The sequence below is a fragment of the Lygodium microphyllum genome, chromosome 8 (assembly GCF_053477565.2).
Source record: "Lygodium microphyllum isolate KBCC chromosome 8, Lygodium_microphyllum_v1.1.10, whole genome shotgun sequence".
Taxonomy (NCBI): Eukaryota; Viridiplantae; Streptophyta; class Polypodiopsida; order Schizaeales; family Lygodiaceae; genus Lygodium; species Lygodium microphyllum.
The window spans coordinates 127,421,109-127,443,294 of NC_141142.1; the positions used below are offsets into that span (position 1 = coordinate 127,421,109).

Below are 22,186 nucleotides of genomic sequence, written 5' to 3' on the forward strand. Positions count from 1 at the left end.
CGAGCTATACGATAGGATATAGACACAATTTGGACAACTATTGACAATTTTTGCAATGTTGGAGTGAGAGGTCACCAATGTTAGGGATTGAGGTGCTAGTGTGAACTTTGAAGCACCCTGAGTCAAGGTCCCTAGAAGAAAGCTTGTTGAGATATGGCCCGGTTGAAGAGATCCAAGAGCTCCAATAGCAAGGTGCTGGTTGGCTATGGCAGTTGAGAGGTAGAAATAGGAGCAACCATCTCATCAGTCGTCCTTTAACATCTGCTTTGTTCATCAGGAAGGACAGGGCTTCATGATCCATGTGGTTGAGAAGGTGACTCCAACGCTCTAATGCGAGCGGGAAGTGTTGCAATTGAGAGTGAAACTCAGGAAGCAATTCCTACATTAGCTCAACATTGGCTGTGGCATTGCGGGCTCTCCATTGACGGATGTAGTCAGGGTGAGCTAGTCGAGGGTCCGACATAGGCTGACGAGGTTCCAAAGACCCTGAGACTCAAGCACTTGTTGCATGAAATTAGACCAAGTGGTGAAATTTGACCCGTTAAAATGTGTCTTATCCGTGAAGGCAAGTCATCTTGTATTGCTGAGCTAACCAAAGGTTGTGGGGAGCGGGAGGAGAAGTGAGCTGAGTTGAACCATGCTCACCATGGCTCTGATACCATGTTGAGAAACACGAATCCTTGAGTAAGGTTTAGCTATGGTGGTTGGAATTCATGGACAAGAAGCATAATGATCATGATGACCTAGAGTATTACTGAAGTGAATGAGGTTCCAAGATAGATTAGCTTGGACTCATAAACACAATCTTGAGTAGACATGGACAAGACTGAAAGTACAAAGTACAATCGCATTGCATTCAAATGATTGTCAAGTACATTGCTTTATAGTTGCAAGATGGTATCACTTTTTCTCACTACACCTATGGGATACAAGACAGTTCTTCTAGGCTGTTGCATGTTCCTTGCCTTATTGCTCCATACAAAGAGGCTATCATAGGAGTGTGATTGTATAATTCTCAACACAATCTCCACAGCTAGCAAGAAAAAATAAAATTATGAGTAGAACCATTATCTAACAAGACTGTAATTTCTTGGCCATTTATACCCCTAGTGACCTTTAAAAGGTCATGTGGACCATGAACATGTTAGAGATCAGGTCATAGCCTGATCAGCGGCAGCAGGCTGGTGCAATCGGACTGCACAGTCGGATTGCCACGTGGCAGTCCGACCTGCAGCAGTTAGTCGACTGCATTTAATGCAGCCGCCTGGCCATTTCTGGCGCCCTATTTCCCCCGGTTTTTCAGCTATTTATACTCGACATTCTCAGCAGTCTGGCACACTTCTCTACTTGCAGATTACAGACCGGACGCGCAGATTCCGTCTCTGTTCGCAGATTTCAGACAGCAGACAGTGCAGACTGCAGCGGACTTCGAGGTGGACAGCAGGTTGCATCGTCGAGGTGGAGACAGGCAGTCCAGCGCACTGCGCCCGTGCATATATCTGCATATCTTTGTATTCAGCATTCTTTATACAGCAGATTTTCATCGTCCACTGTCTCTTTCTCTCTCTTCTCTCTCTGCGTTCTCTCTCTCTCAGTCCTACGCTTCCGCACCGCTGCACTCTGACATGGTATCAGAGCAGTGTATGAGGGCTGACTGAGCGCAGAATCAACCTGAAGAGGAGTTTCCATCGCGACACAAATTTGCGTTTTTTGCGTTTAAGGGCAGACAGGAGGACTGCGCCTTGGAACAAGGCTGAAACGAGTGTGGGCACACAGGAAAGGAGTACAGGTGGTGGATTTGCTGCTGTTTACTGCTGTTTGACGCGGAGGAAGTTTGAGTTTTCAGCCTACAAGTGCAGGTTTTGCTTTTTTATCGCCTCTGGCGGGCGAAGAAGGTTCAGGACGCGGAAGAGCCTTAGCAGGCTGAGTTTTCCCAGTCAGAGTGGGCTGCTTTTGCGTTTCTGAAGGCATTGCAGGTGAAGATGTCTACAGAGTTTGACTTGGAGTTCCAGGCGATTATGGACCGGAAAGTGCCTGTCTTACCGGCTCTTCCTGCAGATCAGAAGCTCCACGGCGACAACTACCGCATTTGGCGCGTCATGATGTTGGCCATTCTTGAGTCCTATGATTTGGCGGAGTTGGTACAAGAGGAGATTGATCGGCCCTCGGTAAGAGATGAGGCCAAACTCTCTTCCGATGCTCGTGCGGAGTTGGCCAAGGCCCAGTCTCATTGGGACAAATTGAATGCCAGGATTCGATCCTTTCTCTTTCTATCATGCACTACAGCCGTGATCGCTCACATGAAGCACTTGACGGTGGCTCGGGAGATATGGCTGGAGCTTGATCAGATGTACAATCGGATGACCCTAATGAAGTGGGTTTCTTTGAAGGTACAGATGCGGACCTTGTCCATAAATAAGTCTTCTTCGCTACGGGAGCACATTAACAAGCTAAGGCAGCTACAGATGCAGGTTCAGAATGCGGGGAAGCCGATTTCCTCCGAAGACATGGCGATCACACTATTGTCCCAGTTGCTGCCACGATTCGATACATTTTACTCTGCCCTTATTGCTTCAGGGCGAGAGTCTACTCTTCGGTGGGAAGAGTTGGTTCCTATGGTCTTGGACCAAGAGGAACAGTTAAAGGGACAGAATGCTTCCAAGTCAGAGGCGCTGACAGGTCAAGCCTCTTAGAAGAAGGGGAAGGACCAAAAGAAGAAGAAGGGGGATAACAAGTCCAAGAAGGACAAGGACAAAGACTCCACATGCCATATTTGTGGAAAGACTGGCCATTGGAAGAAGGATTGCCTTGACAAAGACATGAAGGACACTAAGAAGAAGGAAACCAAGGATTCTGGAGCGGTGGCTGCACCCTCATCAGCTGCATTTCTTCATCTAGCTGTCATTGAGGACGCTTCACCGAATGCTTTTGATACTGCGATGACGGCTCCCCAGGCTCGAGAGTGGATTGTTGATAGTGGTGCCTCACGGCACATGACTCCTTCATCAGATGGTGTTGCCCAGCTGCGACCCTCGCGTGGGCAGATTCTCATTGGAGACAGCTCTTCAGTATCTATTGCCGGTCGGGGTAAGATGCAGCTTATTCCGGATGGACGAGGTGGTACCCATACCTCAGAGGTTTTGCATGTACCAGGCTTAGGGTACCATCTCCTTTCAGTTCATAAGATTTGCTCCCTTGGTCTTTTGGTGGAGTTTGGCAGTTCTACGGTGCGAGTCCTTGATCGTGGATCGAGGAAGGTTCTCTCATCCGGATATGAGGAGAACGGCATTTACAAATTGAAGTCTTTCACCGCCCTCTCTACTCTTCTTCTTACCTCTCAGTCACAGTCAGAGTTATGGCATGCTCGGTTTGGTCACCTGAACTATGACTATCTTCGGAGGGTGTCACGTGGACAGCTTGTTCGAGGGTTGCCGGATATAGTGGTGAGCCAGCAGCCATGTGTCTCCTGCATACGAGGGAAACAACATAGGGATGCCATTCCCCACACAGCTTCGCGGCGGTCTACTTCACCGATGGAGCTAGTATCTACGGATCTATGTGGCCCTATGAGGAATGAGTCCCTGCGTGGGAGCTCTTACTTCATGCTGATCGTAGATGACTACAGCAGGATGACATGGGCCTACTTTTTGGCACTAAAGTTAGAAGCTTTCTCGCACGTCAAGGATTGGCTTCTCTTTGAGGAGAACCGATCAGGCCGGAAGTTGAAGACCTTGCGATCCGACAAGGGAGGTGAATTTGTGTCTAATGAGTTTGCTCGGTTTTGTGCAGATAGAGGAATTCACCAGGAGTTTGCCAATACCAACACTCCTCAAGAAAATGGTATTCTTGAACGGAAGAACCGTAGTGTGATCGAGATGGCGCGCACCATGATGGAGCACCGACAGACCCCTCAGGTTCTGTGGGCCGAGGCTGTGCCTACTGCAGTCCACATCCTTAATCGATCCCCTACTTCGGCTGTGGACGAGATAACCCCATTTGAGGCTTATTTTGGGACGAAGCCAGATGTTTCTTACTTTCGGGTCTTTGGGTGTGATGCCTATGTTCACATCCCCAAGGCTCACCGTAATAAATTTGAAGCAGCTTCCCGAAAACAAGTATTTGTTGGCTACAGCTCCCAGTCCCAAGGCTACCGACTGTATGATCCCGTCAAGCGGGATGTGTACACTAGCCGTGATGTGCGGTTTGTGGAGGTTCCGGCTACTTCAACGGGTGAGAAGCATCCCGTTCTTGGAGATCCAGGGGAGAGTTGGGCTCCTTCGACAGTTCCACTGGAGCCCGTGCCTTTTGATTATGATTCTGTTTCTGACACAGAGTCTACTGTTCCACCGGACACCTCTGAGGAGTTACCGCCGGTAGATATTCCAGAGTCTTCTGCTGATGGAGAAAGACAAGGGGAGGTTCGGCCTCCTCCTCGTTGGGCCCGTGACACACTCTGTGATTCAGGGATCGAGGGGGTTCCTGAGGAGTGGGGACCGCAGGATGGTCCGCGGCGGTCACGGAGGCACCAAGCACATTCTACGGAGCTTGTTTGCTCCAACTATTGTTTGATGACCCGTGTTATGCAGGATCGAGAGCCCACCTCCGTGAAGGAGGCTTTACAGTCCGCCCCATGGAAGAAAGCTATGGAAGCCGAGTTGGAGGCTATTGAGAGGAATGACACTTGGTCACTCGTGCCTCGCCCCCCGAAGAAGAAGGTGATTAGCGTCAAGTGGGTCTTCAAGACCAAATACCTAAGCGATGGTACTTTGGATAAGCACAAGGTTCGCCTTGTTGCTAAAGGTTTTGCACAGCGCCCCGGGATTGACTGTCATGACACTTTTGCCCCCACAGCTCGTATGGCGACCATTAGAGCTGTTATTGCTTTGGCTGGCCTGTTTATCAGTTGGATGTGAAGTCGGCCTTCCTCAATGGTGATTTGAAGGAGGAGATCTATGTTGAGCAGCCTCCAGGCTTTGGATCTTCCGATGGGAAAGTCTACAGGTTGAAGAAGGCCTTGTATGGGCTCAAGCAGGCTCCGCGTGCATGGAACGAGAAGATTGATTCGTTTCTCCAATCTTAGTTGGGATATCGGCGGTCCAAGGCCGATCCGCAGCTGTATGTTCACACTTCCGAGGATGGTTGTGTGCTGTTTGTCTTATATGTTGATGATTTGATTGTCACAGGTGATGATGCACAGTAGGTCCAAGAGACGAAGTCAGCTTTACATCGGACGTTCGAGATGACGGACTTGGGTCTACTCCATTTCTTTCTGGGCCATGAGATTTATTAGCCTCAGAGGGGGATCTTTATCTCTCAACAGAGATATGTACAGGAGCTCTTGGTGTCTTTTGAGATGGAGGATTGTCGGGCCCTCTCTACTCCTATGGATCCGAATTGGAAGGCTACTTCCCATTCAGCTTCTCCTTTGGCGGATGCGTCCCGCTATCGACAGTTGATTGGGTCTTTGATTTGGCTTCTCAACACAAGGGTTGATCTATGTTTTGCTGTTGGGCTCTTGGCAGGGTTCATGAGTGAACCTAAGACAGTGCATTGGCAGGCTGCTCAGAGGATACTTCGGTATTTGAGGGGGACGTCTGATTTAGGGATTCATTACCCTGCAGGCACAGATGGTTCAGATCTTGTACTTGCAGGTTGGAGCGACTCGGATTGGGCCGGTGACGTGGACCACAGGCGGTCTACTACAGGTTACTGTTTTACTTTGGGTGCAGGTGTTATTTCATGGAGTAGCAAGAAGCAGCCCACGGTAGCCCTTTCGTCTACTGAGGCGGAGTATCGGGCCGCGTCTTCCACCACATGCGAGGTTGTGTGGCTTCGGCGATTATTGGAGGAGCTTGGGTGCCCCCAGACTCGTCCTACTTTGTTGCGACGTGACAATGAGAGTTGCATTGCCTTGGCAAGGAACCCTGTTTTTCATGCTAGGACGAAGCACATCGAGATCCAGTACCACTTCATCTGAGAAAAGCTTCTGGATGAGACCATCACTGTGGAGTACTGCAAGACGGAGGACAATCTTGCGGATTTGTTTACGAAGGCGCTTCCTCAGACTCTACTTCAGAGACATTCCAGATCCCTCAGGCTTCTGCCCTGCCCAGGCTCTCAGAGGGGGTGTTAGAGATCAGGTCATAGCCTGATCAGGGGCAGCAGGCTGGTGCAGTCGGACTGCACAGTCGGACTGCCACGTGGCAGTCCGACCTGCAGCAGCCAGTCGGCTGGCCATTTCTGGCGTCCTATTTCCCCCGGTTTTTCGGCTATTTATACCCGACATTATCAGCAGTCTGGCACACTTCTCTGCTCGCAGATTACAGACCGGTGACACGCGCAGATTCCGTCTCTGTTCGCAGATTTCAGACAGCAGACAGTGCAGACTGCAGCGGACTTCGAGGTGGACAGCAGGTTGCATCGTCGAGGTGGAGACACGCAGTCCAGCGCACTGCGCCCATGTATATATCTGCATATCTTTGTATTCAGCATTCTTTATACAGCAGATTTTCATCGTCCACTGTCTCTTTCTCTCTCTTCTCTCTCTGCGTTCTCTCTCTCTCAGTCCTACGCTTCCGCACCGCTGCACTCTGACAGAACAATTCTATTATTGTAAGTACTATTGTCAATGCTAGCATTAACAAAACAATCTTGGAATAAAATTATGGAAGATATACTTGGAGCTTCAAGAGTATTTATCAAAGTCGGGAGACTTTACCTTTTTGTTCTTGGGGCACTCATGGTCACCGTGAAAGTGACTTGTTTAATGGCAAGCGAAGCAACGACCTTGTGAGCAATCATGGATACGAGTGACCTTGCACTTATTATCCTTTTTCTTGTGCAACTCCGAAGACAGTTGACGAGTTGTTGCTAGGGTAGCCGACTTTTTTGACTTAAAGATTGAAGCAGTGCGATGGGAATCCCTTGTTGAGTGGCTGCCCCTACTTGTAGCCAAAGTGTTATCAAATTTTTTTGCATACCTAAAGACGTCTTTAAGCGAATGAAGGAGATTGCGGAGCATCTCATTCTGGTAGTCCAACAGTAATCCAAGACGATATTGCATGTAGAGCTACGCTTGAGGGTTGTCTAAGGCTTTCATTTTATGCAACATATTTTTAAACTTCTATGAGTACGTATCCAAGCTATTCATCCCCATGTCAAGCTTAAATAGTTTTCGAACATTTTCAATCCGATCATTGGTCACGAAATGTTTTCGAAAAACAAATTGAAAATTAGCATGTCACTAGTTTGGGGCATAGGCCCGCCCACCAAGCATACACCTTCCCTTGTAACTTGATTTGTATTTGCTAAATGTAGTGGGCGTCATCGAACTGATACAAATCAAAATATGCCATCCATTTGGCCACCCATGAATTGATGCTCGTCTCATCACATTTCTTTTTTTCCCTTTAAAGAGATCAGGTTGGAACTAAAGAGGCAATGCCCTCATGATTGCGGACCCAAATGGAAAACGGGGAGTGCATAGCTCAACCAACTACTATTGCATTTCCTTGACTTGAGCTTGGAGAATCGTCACAAGGAATGAATCTCCATTAGATTTGAAAGAAGAAGGGGCTTTGGAGTGCTACTTGTATGTGTGTTCGGGTTTGAGAGAAGTTGGATTGGCATCCTCCATGTGTTGAGGTTCAGTGGAAAGGAACACATCAAAAGGAGACACTCCGTGAGAAGCCATGATGGTAAGAGAGAATGTATAAGGCAAGAGAAATTAAGAAGATGGAGAGAGTGTGCGAGAATGTATGTTGATCAGCTTTGATCGAGAGATAGAGCACAATAGAATGTAGGACTGCAAACAGTTTGCATTTAATGAAAATCTATTTAGTCATTGTTTTTTGTTTTTTTTTTGACATGGTGGGACAAGCTGGGGGAGAGCTCTAGTTGGACAATGAGATAGGGCAAGGTTGAAAATGTTAGCCTGCTCTTTATCATTCTCAGTCTGTCATCTCCTGGTTGTGAGCTCCTGTCAGAGTCTGACAGGAGACAGAGGAGCTCTGTCAGTTCGTTTAGTGGCTGTCCTTGTCAGTCTGCAGCCTTTGGGAGTCATACAGCCCATACTGGGCTGTTATTTTGCAGTTGGCCCAGTTTCCTGGGCAGGTCGGGCAGATCTGGCCAAAGTCGGCCAGATCTGGCTGGTCGGCCAAATCTGGCCAGGTCGGCCAGATTTGGCAGGTCGACCAGTTTACTGGCCTGGGGGCTATATATAGCAGCCCCCCCAGTCATTCCAGCATTGTACTCTGCAGGTTCAGCACTGTCTCCGTCATCTCCGTCTCCGGCATTGGTGCTGCCATTGCTTCCAGTCTGTTCTGGTGCCCTCATTGACGCTCCGGGCTGCGTGCAGGGACTGCTCTGTCCATTTCAGTGTATTCAGCATTCATCTCAGTCAGTGCAGACTTTCTTTCTTCATTCCCTGCTTTCTCTCTCCTCTCCTCTATGTTTGTGTTCTTCTTCCGTTGCGCACTCTCACATGGTATCATCGCCTGATTGAGAGCACGGAGGACATACCCTCAGGAGTGAGATACCTTACTGTTGCTGCCATTTGATCAACAACTGCCAGGCAACTTCTTCAAGAGGCCTTTCAGCCTGTGTTTTCCTGTCCACGCTGTCTACAGAGGCTGCCACGTCATCCAGCGACGCAGAAACCTGCGTTTTCCACCAGGCTGTCCCTCCTGCTGGGCGACTCATCTACAGGCTGCGTTTTGCTGTTCTGCTGGTCGCTTCCACTCCAGGCGGCACATTTCTTGCTGGCGACTTCTTTCCGGGCTGTTTCCTGGTGCTGGTGGTCTCTTTTCTGGTGATCGTCATGAGTTATCTTTGCGTTTTGCAGATCCAGGTGTTTGTAGGCATTCTCTGTCTGCGTCTTGGTGGTTGGTGACCACATTGCTGGTCATATTTCGACATCGGCACACCTTTCTTTGGTATTTTGCAGATTGGAAGATGTCTTACTAGTTTTCAGGCTTTGATGACTCAGAGGATGAACTTCTTTCTCATCATTCCTCTGAGCGGAGGCGGGATTATCATGAGGTTCGACGTCGGGAAGAACCTCCTCGCACTCGTCCTTCTTCAGTCCATGTATCCCAGAGGGTTCCATCTACCACGAAGGTTTCTTCAGTGAAGACTGCTTCAGATGTGCGGATGCCTTCCTTGATTCCCGCTATTCAGGTGCTGATTCTCCCTTCCTTTCCGAAGGAAGATAAGTTGGATGGTTCCAACTACTCCCTCTGGTCATGCAAGGTGGCCTGCATCCTCGATACATTTGACCTTTGGGAGCTTGTTTCTTCACCAATCGATCGTCCCCCCGCGGATTCGTCCGATGGCACCTCTATGGACCGTGCAGCCTTATGGGACAGGCTCAACTCTAGAGCCCGTTCCTTTCTTTTTATGAGTCTCCATGATTCAGTTCTTGTACATGTTCACAGGTTACAGACCGCGGCGGAAGTGTGGAAGAAGCTTGCGTCTTTGTATCAGCACAAGACATTTGCCCACAAGATTTCCTTGGAGAAGAAGTTGCGGATGCTCAGTCTTGATGATTCTCCTTCCATGAAGGAGCACATCACGAAGATGGAGGATATGCGAGGCGAGTTAGCCTCTCTTGGTCGTCTGATATCGTCTGTAGATATGGCGATGATTCTGTTGACTCAGCTGCCATCACCCCGTTATGATGTCTTCTATACCAGCCTCATCACTTCGAGGACCCGTGAGACACTCCTATGGGAGGAGCTTTCCCCGCTTGTCTTGGAGCATGACGAGCGACTCAAAGAGGTGGGAGCCAGTGGCTCCCACAAGGCATTTACGGCCGGCACAGGTGGCGGCAAGAAGAAGAAACAAAAGAATGAGAAGGCCAAGGACAAGAAGGAGGAGGACAAAAAGGATGCGAAGGAGAAGAAGCCCAAGTGTCCCCATTGTGGGAAGGGCACTCATCCCGAGGAGAAGTGTTGGCAGAAGTATCCCCATCTGAAGCTTAAGGAGAAGGACTCGAAGGCGGCCCTAGCCACAACAGAATCTGCGTTTGTGCATGTCTTTGTTGAGGAGGATATAGCCCTAGCTTCTACCACACAGGAGAAGCCTTGGCTTGTCGACAGTGGAGCATCTTCACATATGACCTTCCGTCAGGATTGGCTTTAGGATCTTCGTTCCAGAGGGGGTACCGTCACCATTGGTGACAATTCTACAGTCCCTGTTCGAGGCGTGGGGACCTTACCTATGTTTTCTGACAGGCGGTCTTCCTCCACCAAAGTTCTCTATGTCCCTGATTTGGGTTTTAATCTATTATCTGTGCATGGCCTTACTCAGCTAGGTACCCGAGTCATTTTTACACAAGATGTAGTCACAGTGGAGGATGCTTCTACAGGTGATGCTCTTTGGACAGGTACACAGGAGGGTGGGCTTTATACGCTCACAGCCTTGGCTGCGCGGACTTCCCATGAGCTTGGGCTGCTTTGGCATGCTCGGTATGGTCATTTGAACCTCGATTCTCTTCACCGGGCTTCTAGGAGGAAGATGGTGGAGGGACTTCCTGATTTCCCTCCTCTTCACACTTTGTGTCCTAGCTGCTTGAGGGGCAAGCAGTACCGGTAGCCACACCCTCAGGTTGGTTCTAGGAGGGCTACTTCTCCGCTTGAGTTGGTTCACACTGACCTTTGCGGACCTATGGGCATGGCCTCCCTTGGGAAGGCCAGGTATTTGATGCTGATTGTGGACGACTTTAGTCGTTATGTGTGGCCTTATTTCTTGGAGTACAAGAGCGAGGCGTACTCCCGTTTCTGTGAGTGGCAGGTGTTTGTGGAGACCCAAACAACTTCCAAGGTTCGTGGCGTTCGAGCTGATCACGGTGGCGAGTTCACTTCTCACCTTTTCTCTCAGTTTTGTAGGAATCATGGTATTCGGGTGGAGTATTCCCATCCGAACACACCATCAGAGAATGGTGTGGTGGAGCGTGCGAATCGGACCATGGTGGAGATGGCCCGATCTATGCTGGAGCATAGGAGTCTTCCTCATTTCCTTTGGGATGAGGCGGTGGCTATAGCGGTGCATATTCGCAACCGCTCTCCGACTTCGGCGTTACAGGACATGACTCCGTATGAGGCTTTCTTTGGGAAGAAGCCTTCCGTGTCCCATTTTCGCATCTTTGGGTGCGATGCTTTTGTCCATGTGGACAAGAAGAAGAGGAAGACGAAGTTCGACTCTAAGTCGCGAAAGCTTATCTTCGTTGGTTATAGCACGACCACGAAGGGATATCGGCTCTACGACCCGACGACGCGGAAGGTTGAGGTGAGCAGGGATGTGATCTTTGATGAGGCTTCGGCCTCTGAGGATCCGATTGATGGTTCCCTTACAAATTCTCTCCCTTCACTTCCTTCCAGGATACGCCTGAGCACCCCCACTATTCCTCCTCCTTCGGCTTCCCTTTCCCCTTTGGTGGATGTGACTCCGTCTTCTACGAGCTCTTCCACCTCCACTTCGGGATCTTCACGGGATACACAGCCTTCTTCTGATGCGGAGGATCTACCTTCACTCGGTGAGGGGGAGTCCCTCTCCGATTTGGGTGCTTTGCAGGTTCCGGAGACCCCCCGGTCTCCCTCACAGCAGCAGGAGTCTCTCAGGATTCCTTTATGGTATCGCCGGCTCATGCAGGATTCAGGTGTTACTCACTTTCCTGCTTCTTCTATAGGTCCACGTCGATCAGCCCGTTTACAAGCCCAGTGGGATAGTTCACTATGTGTGAACTATGCTCTTATGTCACAGATTCTTCAGGATTCCGAGCCTTCCACTGTGGAGGAGGCTCTTGCACAGGATATTTGGAGACAGGCTATGCAGGCCGAGCTCGATTCCATCGAGCGAAACCATACGTGGGAGCTTGTTCTGCGTCCTGCGAAACGGAAGGTGATAGGTGTGAAATGGGTCTTTAAGACCAAGTATCTTGCAGATGGCTCCTTGGACAAGCATAAGGCTAGGCTTATTGCCAAGGGTTTTGCATAGCGTGCAGGCTTGGACTACTTCGAGACTTTTGCTCCTACAGCTAGGATGTCCACCATTCGAGTTCTTTTGGCTCTTGTTGCTCACCACCGTTGGCCTGTTTATCAGATGGACGTCAAGTCTGCTTTTCTGAATGGCGTTCTTGAGGAGGAGATTTATATTTCACAGCCTCTTGGTTTTCTTGTGCAGGGGAAGGAGGATCATGTCTACAGGCTGCGGAAGGCTCTTTATGGCTTGAAGCAGGCTCCTCGTGCTTGGTACCAGCGGATTGACCGCTTCTTTCTACAGAGTGGCTTTGCGCTCTCCGCTTATGATCCCAACCTCTACTTACGGGTTGTGGATTCTCTTTCTGTGTTCCTTATCTTGTATGTGGATGATCTTATCATTACAGGGAGCGACACTCAGCAGGTGGAGCATACACGGTCCATTCTTCAGCAGGAGTTTGACATGACGGATCTAGGGATCCTTCACTTCTTTCTAGGCCTGGAGATCTATCAGATGGCACAGGGCATTTTTATCTCGCAGCACAGGTACATCTCCGAGCTTCTTTCGGAGTTTGATATGGCTGAGTGTCGGCCTATCTCATGCCCCATGGACCCCGAGTCCAAGCTTTTGACAGCTGGAGTTCCCCTTCTCGATACCACCCGTTACAGGTGCCTTGTCGGCTCTCTTATCTGGCTGCTTCACACTCGGCCGGATATCTCTTTTGTGGTGGCTTTATTGTCTTCTTTTATGCAGACTCCTACTCAGGATCACTGGCAGGCAGCCTTGCGGGTTCTTCGCTATTTACAGGGGACTCGATCCTTCGGGATCATGTATGGAGATGGGATTTCCCTTTTTGGATGGAGTGATTCTGATTGGGCAGGTGATGTGGATTCGCGACGATCCACTACAGGTTATGCTTTCACCCTTGGATCCGGTGCTGTCTCTTGGAGCAGCAAGAAGCAGCCTATTGTGGGACTTTCTTCTACAGAGGCTGAGTATCGGGCCCTATGTTCGACCGCTATGGAGGCAGTTTGGCTCCGTCGCTTACTAGCGGAGATTGGCTTTTCCCAGACCGGTCCTATGGAGCTGCGCGTGGATAACCAGAGTGCTCTTGCTCTGGCCAAGAACCCGGTGTTTCATGCTCGCACGAAGCACATTGAGGTTCAGTATCACTATGTTCGAGAGCGGATCGTGGATTCGGAGCTGGTGGTGGTCTATTGTCCTACGGCGGCCAATGCAGCTGATCTCTTTACGAAGCCTTTGCCTCAGGCTTCTTTGCTTCATCACATGCGGTTCTTGGGTCTACAGGCCCTCCCAGGATCTGAGAGGGGGTGTTAGCCTGCTCTTTATCATTCTCAGTCTGTCATCTCCTGGTTGTGAGCTCCTGTCAGAGTCTGACAGGAGACAGAGGAGCTCTGTCAGTTCGTTTAGTGGCTGTCCTTGTCAGTCTGCAGCCTTTGGGAGTCATACATCCCATACTGGGCTGTTATTTTGCAGTCGGCCCAGTTTCCTGGGCAGGTTGGCCAGATCTGGCCAAAGTCAGCCAGATCTGGCTGGTCGGCCAGTTTACTGGCCTGGGGGCTATATATAGCAGCCCCCCCAGTCATTCCAGCATTGTACTCTTCAGGTTCAGCACTGTCTCCGTCATCTCCGTCTCCGGCATTGGTGCTGCCATTGCTTCCAGTCTGTTCTGGTGCCCTCACTAACGCTCCGGGCTGCGTGCAGGGACTGCTCTGTCCATTTCAGTGTATTCAGCATTCATCTCAGTCAGTGCAGACTTTCTTCCTTCATTCCCTGCTTTCTCTCTCCTCTCCTCTGTGTTCATGTTCTTCTTCCGTTGCGCACTCTCACAGAAAAATCCTTTCATCGATAATCATTTTTCTCTCTCTAATCATCATTTTTCGCCATGATTGGAGAGAGATTATCTTTCATACGATTCTTACAGAATTGATGTCTTCTCTCTCCGTGAGATATTATGAGAACTTGACAGTAATATTTACATTAACAATTTTTGATAATATTAGCATCAAAATTAATAGTAACACTGAAGCAAACATGAAATGTTATTGTGATTTTAATATTAAATGTTAAAATCACAATAACATTTAATGACAATGCGATTGTTAATTTAATGTTAATGCAACAACATTAATATTAAATGTTAAATTGATTTAACAAATTACTATCCACTGACATTCTGATGCTTATCCATGCAACAAGGTTCTAGCTTCTAATGTCGGATTGCCATAGTCTTGGAGTGGTAGCTCCTTGGACTCCGATCGTCATCAAAACCATTGAAAATCCTTGTGCACCAAGCATCGACTCAACATCAAACCTGAGCACAAGTATAAAACAAGAAATATACCTTGCTTTCATAACCCACCACCTGCAACATGTGCCCCTCATGCACACATCTCTTGTTAATAGTGTCCCATACCACCCTTAATGAGATAAAGGTATCCTTGTCAAGTGTGAGCTATCATGGTTCCATGAGAAGAAGTGGTTTTGTGAACGTCATTGGATCTTGTGTCCAATTGCAGGTTGACACTTTGATACCAATGAAACGTCCCCCTAGGATCCAACCTGCATATGAGACGCAACACAAGCCAAACTCACAATAAAAGGAATTGGACATCAGACTCACCTCCTAGCTATAGAGCCAAATAGGCTTACCCTCGAGCCTGGGAGCTAGCGCATTCCGGGTCACAAATGCATCCCAAGGGTTGGCAATCCATACCATTTCGGTGTATAGATGCGTCAGCCAACGGGAAAAGAGTCCAAGAGTGGTAATCACATAATGAATTATGCACAATAGGGCCTTGAATAGGACTTGGTTGCCCTAACCCCGAAGTGTCCTTAGTGCATTTGCACTAAGTTACTTTGTAACCATTGTGACCAATGATGTTAGCACCCATCCAGATGTCCATGGACATAATAAAGGGAGATGCTCGACATTGGGTATGCCTAACTGTGCACTTGTGCTTGCATGGGATGAAGATAGATGCACTGGACCCTCATCAAGCGATGAAGAGTCACACTCTTCATGTGGAAGTTCTCATTATTGACAAAGTCATCGACATTCTTCACTCTCATCTCCATCTTCATCCCCATCAACAACTTCATCATTTTCAACCTCAAGATCCGGGCATGGATGAAGGCATAAGAAGAAGAAGACCAAGTCATGATCTTAACTTGAAAAGAACAACAAATTCAATAGGTATGATGGCTCACAAAATCTTGATCTTCTTCTTAAGTTCATTTGTCAATTTTGAATCTTGTATGGTTGTGACAAGTACAAAGAAAAGGAAAAGATTAAGTTTGCAGCTCTACATGTGACCCCAACCTAGCCCACACTTGGTGGATGGGGATGAAATGCAATCATGCTGCCCCAAAATTGCGGTGTTCCTTTGTTCACATGATACAAGGCCAATTTCTTCAAATTCATTTCGAAAGAGATGTAAAAATGGAATGGGATTGACTTTGGCAAAGAAAAAACAAGTCACTTGATGACTACACAAAGAGGTATTGGGAGCTACTTTTGAAGGTTCAATATTTGAAGAAAATCAGGAGCTATGAAAAGCTAAGAAAGCTTCTACTCTTAGGGAACTCATTGACCATGATGAGACAGGAAACGGAGCATAATGGTAACAAATCATTCCAAAAGAATGATGAGAAGAGAATGCTTGATGATGAGAAGTATTCACCCCAAAAGAAGATGAAGCTCTATGCAACTCCAAATGCTTCATGACAGAAGGGTAGTGTTTTGAATGTGGACAAACAGGCCACATAGCAAAGCAATTTCTAAACAAAGGACAAAGCAAGGTTTCTAATAACAAGCCAAAGTTGTCAGTGAGAATTAATATTGTCAATGATGTAGTTGCAAAGTTAAATTACTCTCTAGAGTTATGTAAACTATTAAAACCTTGGTGATAATTTGCAAGGTAAGTAAGCACTATTCAAGATTGACCTTGGGTCAAATGAAGATTTCATTTCCTTGCTGTTGGCTAAAGAGCTTGGATTTAATGATGAAGAGATGGAGACTCTGGCAAAAGTTTGCCAAGCTTTAAATACCAATGAAAGTGATACAATGAAGACCGTAATACCTTACGTTGGTAAGTTTAAATTTCAAATCCAAGGCTAAAGTGACGAAGAGACCTTCTATATTCCGGATCTTGATAATTGTGATGTGATTATTGGTATGCCCTAAAATCATAGGGTTGACTTAGTCATCTTTTTTCAAAAAAAGAACGTAGAACCCACCAAAAAAGGCAAGAAATACAAGATCCAAGTTGGAGTATTTGGAGACACCATACTTGGGGTAAGCCATATACAAGTCTTTAGAGCAATTAATGATTGTGTTCAATGATGTTTGTTTTATGTCAATGATACGAAAGATAAGATGAATGTTGAAAGACAAGAGTGAAACTCTTGAAAAAGTATAAAGATTGTTTTTTGGAAGATCTTCTTTATCGACTTTACATAGAAAGGCCAAAAGACAACCATATTGATATTATTCCAGACAGTTCTCCTTGATATAGCACCATACCGTGTGAACCGTCCTTAGCATGATGATATTATTCATGAACATATGTATCATATGTTTTTGGTCTCATAAGCCATTTTGACCTTTAAGCTGGATTATGTGTAAGTGTGTGATGTCTAAACCTGCATCTTTAAAATGCACTTTTAGTAGAGTATATGAAGTCCATGACTGTGTATGAATAATGAGAGAGATTGCATCTTCATTGTAACCTACTTAATGAGTTGTTTGCCAAAAGTTATATTGGTTTTGTGTATGCAAACTAGAGAGACATCATTTTGTTTTACTATCTTTGTGGTATTGTGAGTTAGGTGATTATCTTCAAGTTCTTAAAAGTTTGATCCAAGGGAGTGTGAAAGGGAATTATTGTTGTTTCTGTGAATGTATTCAACTAACAATTGTTTTGATCTAATAGTTGGAGCTCAGGCTTTTGGCACACTTGGCAAATTGTAAAAGCATGTTAGAAGCCTTCAAGGTTGGTGGGGATTTCCACTCAAGGACAGCAATGAACATGTATGATCATGTTAGAAAGGCTGTGGAGAATGTTGAAGTACTTTTGGAATGGGAGCCTAAACCTGGGGAGAGTACCCCACCATGTCCATTACTCAAGGTAATTGCAAAAAATGAAGGTGGGAACAAGGTGTAGACTTTCTGGTTTGTCATGGGCCATTGTGATGGATAAGAAGTGCTACCTTTTCAAAATTCTAATTGATACATAAACTAAAATTTTCACTTTGAAAAAATTATGAATGCAGACACACTACACCCCATAATCGCCCCACCCACACACCCACACCTCACCTCCCCGGTGCACTTATCATCTTATGCTTCCTTAATACGGATCTTGAAGGAGGAAAAGTAGGTTGTGGCTATTTGGACTCTCTAAAAAGACTTCACGTGCTCTTTGATGTTAAAGCTTAGGAAGCAATCATTTTAGGGAAATGTGACTAGTTTTTGAAAATTAGGGGTCAAATTGAGTTGAAAAGTATATATTTACTAGACCACCATTAAGACAATTTGAAACAAGTTTTTAGTGCCCCTAACCAAAAGAGCCTCATGAAAATTATCCAAAGGTTTGATTCAACCATTCAAACAAAATGATAAGTCTCATCAAATCCTTTCATTATATGTACACGTAATTGCATGCACTCAGGATTGGTGGTTATAATATATTATACATCCTTGATGAGCTTGTGTATGGATAGCGTTTGGAGGACTGGTCTGTCATCACTACAAGGGGCTTCTTATGCTGTTGATGATCTCCATCATCTCTCTAAGATGTAATCTCTGTATTTGGTATCCTTGGACCCTTGGTTGGCATGCAACTTTAATCTCCTCAATTCTTTGGAGTGTCACTTCTCTTTGTATGGGAGCAATGTGTGGTCACTGTTTGGAAAAGTCAGTGAGTTGTGACTATCTCGCCCCCTCTGTATGGTGCCCAATTGGAGTAATGATGTGTGGAGCCTCTAAATTTCAGGGAGGAAAAACCCAAGCATTGCTGATTTGGGGATTCCATGCCTAGTCTAAGGGAGGTGTCCCCTTTGAATAGTGTAGGCATCTCAATCAAATTGTGTTGTATGCTCTGCATTTGCATCTGTAGTGCTTCTCACTCTCCACCTCCTCCTAGCACAATGTACAAATCTTCTCAGCTCTAGAGATGTGGGTTGTTTTCCTTGCCTTGATCTCTAGTTGGTGAGAATAGACCTTGAGCTGTCCAATGGCAGCTCACATCTCATTTGGCATGTATATTCTAGGTACCCAGGTCTTAGTGAAACCATTTGCTACGGTCCTCAGAAATGGGTCCTTGTAGTAAGACATCTTTGGAAGGGCTGTTGGGATAAAATCCACGTATCTTGAATGTATAGCTGATAGAGATCTCGTCTCATGTCTAGGTTTGTCTTAGTGTGAGTGAGGTGTATGAAGGGAGAGTTACGGTCATATTGGAAGGGAGGGAGTCTGTCCATGTTTATCCCATATCCTAGAGCCACTTCTGTATTTGTGCATACTAAGAGCTTCCATATCTTGCCTGCTAGCTGCCTAGGAGCCTCAAAAGCTCTTCGAGGCAATTTTCTGGATGCATATCTCGGACTCGGTGTATAAAGCTTATGGTTTGAACAAGGGTCTCTGTTGTCATAGGTGTTGCAAACTTTTCTCTTAAACGATCTCATGTGGGATTGATGGTTTGCTGTGGATCATCTGTAACCAGCCTTCCTCCTCGGATAGGTTGGTAAATAACTTGATTAAGCACTATTTACAGCAATTAACAAATTCACAAAACTGAGATGTACACTTTAAGCTAGAGGGCCTGAAACTTGCAATAATGAGATTGGGCTGAATGGAGGGTAGTATGTCTATTTTTAGAAAGCTTCGAGACCTCATATCATGCACCATTTTAAAACTCTCTCAAACCATGAACCATTTTAGTGTTTTCATTAATTAAGCATTTTTGGGGCTGTTTAAGTGGCTAATTCTTCTTATCTTAGCTCATTACCCCCTCTTAAGGTCTGAAAATTGAGTGAAAAAGAAGGCCAACCCAAAGTTTTCAGTGTTTTTGTTTTTATGCGATTTTACCCGAAGGCATCTCGATTCTCACCCCAAAGTAGCTAGGGCATCGGAAAAAGGGTGCACGGTGACTGTCCAGTGGCCTACCAAGACTATAGAGGTGATGATTATCTTACAAAGGGAGCCTAAGTGGTCACCCTAGAGAGGCTAGGGCATTGGACAAAGGGTGCATGTCGGCTGCCAAGTGGTCTACCAAGTCATGCAAAGGCGGATGGAACCACAATGAACTTTCTTTGTTTTCTTTGTTTATCAAGATTATAGAGGTGATGATTATCTTATCAAGGGCGTCCAAGTGGTCATCGTAGAGAGGCTAGGTCATCGGACATGTGCACGTTGGTTGCCTAGTGGCCTACTAAGTTCTGCAAAGGTAGATGGAACCACAATGAACTTTTTTTGTTTTTTTGGTTTGATAATGATTGTTCCAATAAGTAGAGGTGGCGGTTGATCAAGTAATGGACGGGAGACTAGTCGTTAGACCCAAAGGCTTTCAGAAAATAAGCAGGCTAACCGTATCACTACTGGATGTTGATGACGAAGGAAGAGGTGTGAAGAAAATAGGGTGGGTATGTGGAAAAGCAGAAAAGATGTGTGGAAAGCAAGCTAGCGAAGCTAAGTAAGCAAGGGAGATTGCCATGTGCAATGCCGCGAATATGGTGGATCGAGAGTCGGCCACTTAAAAAGATAAAAAAGAGATAAATGTGCAAAGATGCATGTTTACGGAATAGAATACCAATATACTGGAGACATGCAAGAGGCAATTCAAGTGTGATCATGTTGATGCAAAATGCTACGCAACGGTGTCACTTGGACAGTGTCTTCCTAGGGGAATTGTTCATTTGTCCAAGCGTCCTTTTACAATCATGTCATCACAATGATGTGGATGAAGATACAAAATACAAAATACATAATATCTGAAAAGAAACTGTAAACATCATCTTGTCACCATGAAGAGAACAAAGAGAGCTCCTCTTAAACTGGAAGGGAAAGTCGGAGGGAATCACTCTCTCCCCGTCAATTTGAAGAAGTAGGTGAGGGTCTATCCAAGTCAATCTTGGTGGGTAGAATATACTGCAACACCGGCCAATTGACCGCCTTGGTCAATATATTTGCAAAGTTGTTGGATGGAGGCACAAACTTTAGGTGTATGGTGCCTAGCTCAACCTGCTCTTTGGTGAAGTTGAAGTGGACCCTACATGTAACATCCATGGTGTAAGGATCGGATTGCCCACAAGGGCAATGACACTCTGGTTGTTGTAGTAGACAACGGTGGGAGAGTCACTTGGAAAGTGAAGTGCTGTCAGTAAACTTTTCAAATAGATAGTCTCCATTGTATTATCAAAAAGAGCTCGATACTTGGCCTTGGCCGTGGAAGCCACCACTGTCTCTTGCTTACAGTTGGGGTCCAAGATATGGATGCCATGCCCAAGGTAAAGAGGTAGGTGCCATGGGGAATGCTAGGCGTTAGGATCTCCTACCTAGTTAGAGTCAGTGTACCCCAACAAACATAAATCAGAACCATAAGTTAAACCGTAAGAATCGGTACACCGTAAATATCTCAAAACACGAAGACATGCAATCCAATGTGACGTTTTAGGTGTAGTGAAATATTGACTACGCAAACTAAATTAAGTAAGCTAAATGTGGCCTAGTATGAAGTAACCAAAGAAGCTTCCCTACCATAGATCTATAGATGTGCTCATTGAAGGGCTGACCAAGGGTATCCTTTGAAAGATGGATAGTGGGATCAAAAAGCGTGGCCACAAACCATCTTTGATCCGTGCAATATTGGTCCACTAACTCTAAGAGCGTACTTTTACTGTGACATAAAAATACTATTCTCAAATCAAACTATCTTCATCCTTAAAAAATAAGACAACAAACCAAGGTCTGTCATCTCAAAAGTCGAGAAAAGGCCTTTATTTCTGCTACGGCAATAGAATTTGAGGTAGTGATAAGCATCTATGTACAATAGGATATAGCTGGCCCCCTCTGAAGTAGTACAGACATATAGTTTGGGTCACAAGGGGTAGAATAGTATCCGTGAGTTCTAAGGAGCTCATCCATTTTCTAGAACCAAGACCTTATCTTTTCGGTCAATAGAAGAAAATCATAGAGGTTGTTCCATATAGACTTCCTCCTCCAGATAATTGTTCAGAAAGACACTTTTGACGTCCATTTGATAGATCAACAAACCATAGTGAGCAGCTAGCAGAGCCAACAAACGAAAGGATATCAACCACACAGTAGGAGCAAAGGTCTCTTCATAGTCAATACCTTTCTTTTGTTGAAACCCTTGCATCACAAGACGAGCCTTGTACTTATCTAAAGTCCCATTAGCCTTTAGCTTAGTCCTAAAAATCCACTTTGTCTTGATGACTTTCTTGTGGCTTGGATGATCCATCAAGGTAAGTCTCATTTTGGTCAATACTCTCTAGCTTCTTTCAATGGCCTCTCGCCATTGGGGGTGTTAAAGAGCCTCTTGCTAACTATTCGGCTTAGAATGCGCTATGTAATCTGTTGTAAATAGTGATGCAAATGAAGCTTGAGGTGCAAGCCAGACAGATCTTCTAGGTCCCACTCGAGTGGAATCCGGTAGAAGGATCATTGAATCTTATATCGTTTGTTGGTACCGGTGAGGTAATAGTTCTTATGGAGGGGACTCGAGAGCTGAAGAATTTACAGGTGTGAGCCAAGTAGTAGACCTGGCTCAGGAGGCACTATCTTTGAAGAAATAATGTGAGGAAAGGGCTCGAAATCTGGTATAGAAGACTTCACAATGTCCCTCTTATCAAACACTACATCTCTCCTAATGACCTTGTTTGCCCGAGGCTCGAACATACAATAGGCTTTTGTTTTGGAGGAGTATCTTACAAAATTCAGGGGATTAGCTCAGGGAGTGAGCTTGCCTATCTTATCATTATTAGGGGTGTGTATCTAAGCATGACTCCCAAAGACTCTAAAGTGGAAAACCACAGGCTGAGAGCCAAACAATGTCTCATATGGATTCATGTGAGGGACAACTACAGTTGGGCAGCAGTTGAGGATGTTCATCGAAATGTTAACAGCTTGGGCCAAAAGGTGCTTAGGAAGCTCGATTATGAATAACAT

The 22,186-nt window shown here is 46.1% G+C and overlaps 1 protein-coding gene across 1 annotated transcript in view; it reads left to right on the forward strand.

Annotated features, from left to right (window-relative positions):
• The window catches only part of LOC148032836 (DNA polymerase I B, chloroplastic/mitochondrial-like), a 91,301-nt gene that overhangs the window by 38,463 nt on the left and 30,652 nt on the right, over window positions 1-22,186 (forward strand). The window contains exon 8 of the mRNA XM_087683509.1: window positions 16,932-17,126. Within this exon, the coding sequence (XP_087539635.1) occupies window positions 16,932-17,126 (195 nt within the window). The remainder of the gene's footprint in view (window positions 1-16,931; window positions 17,127-22,186) is intronic.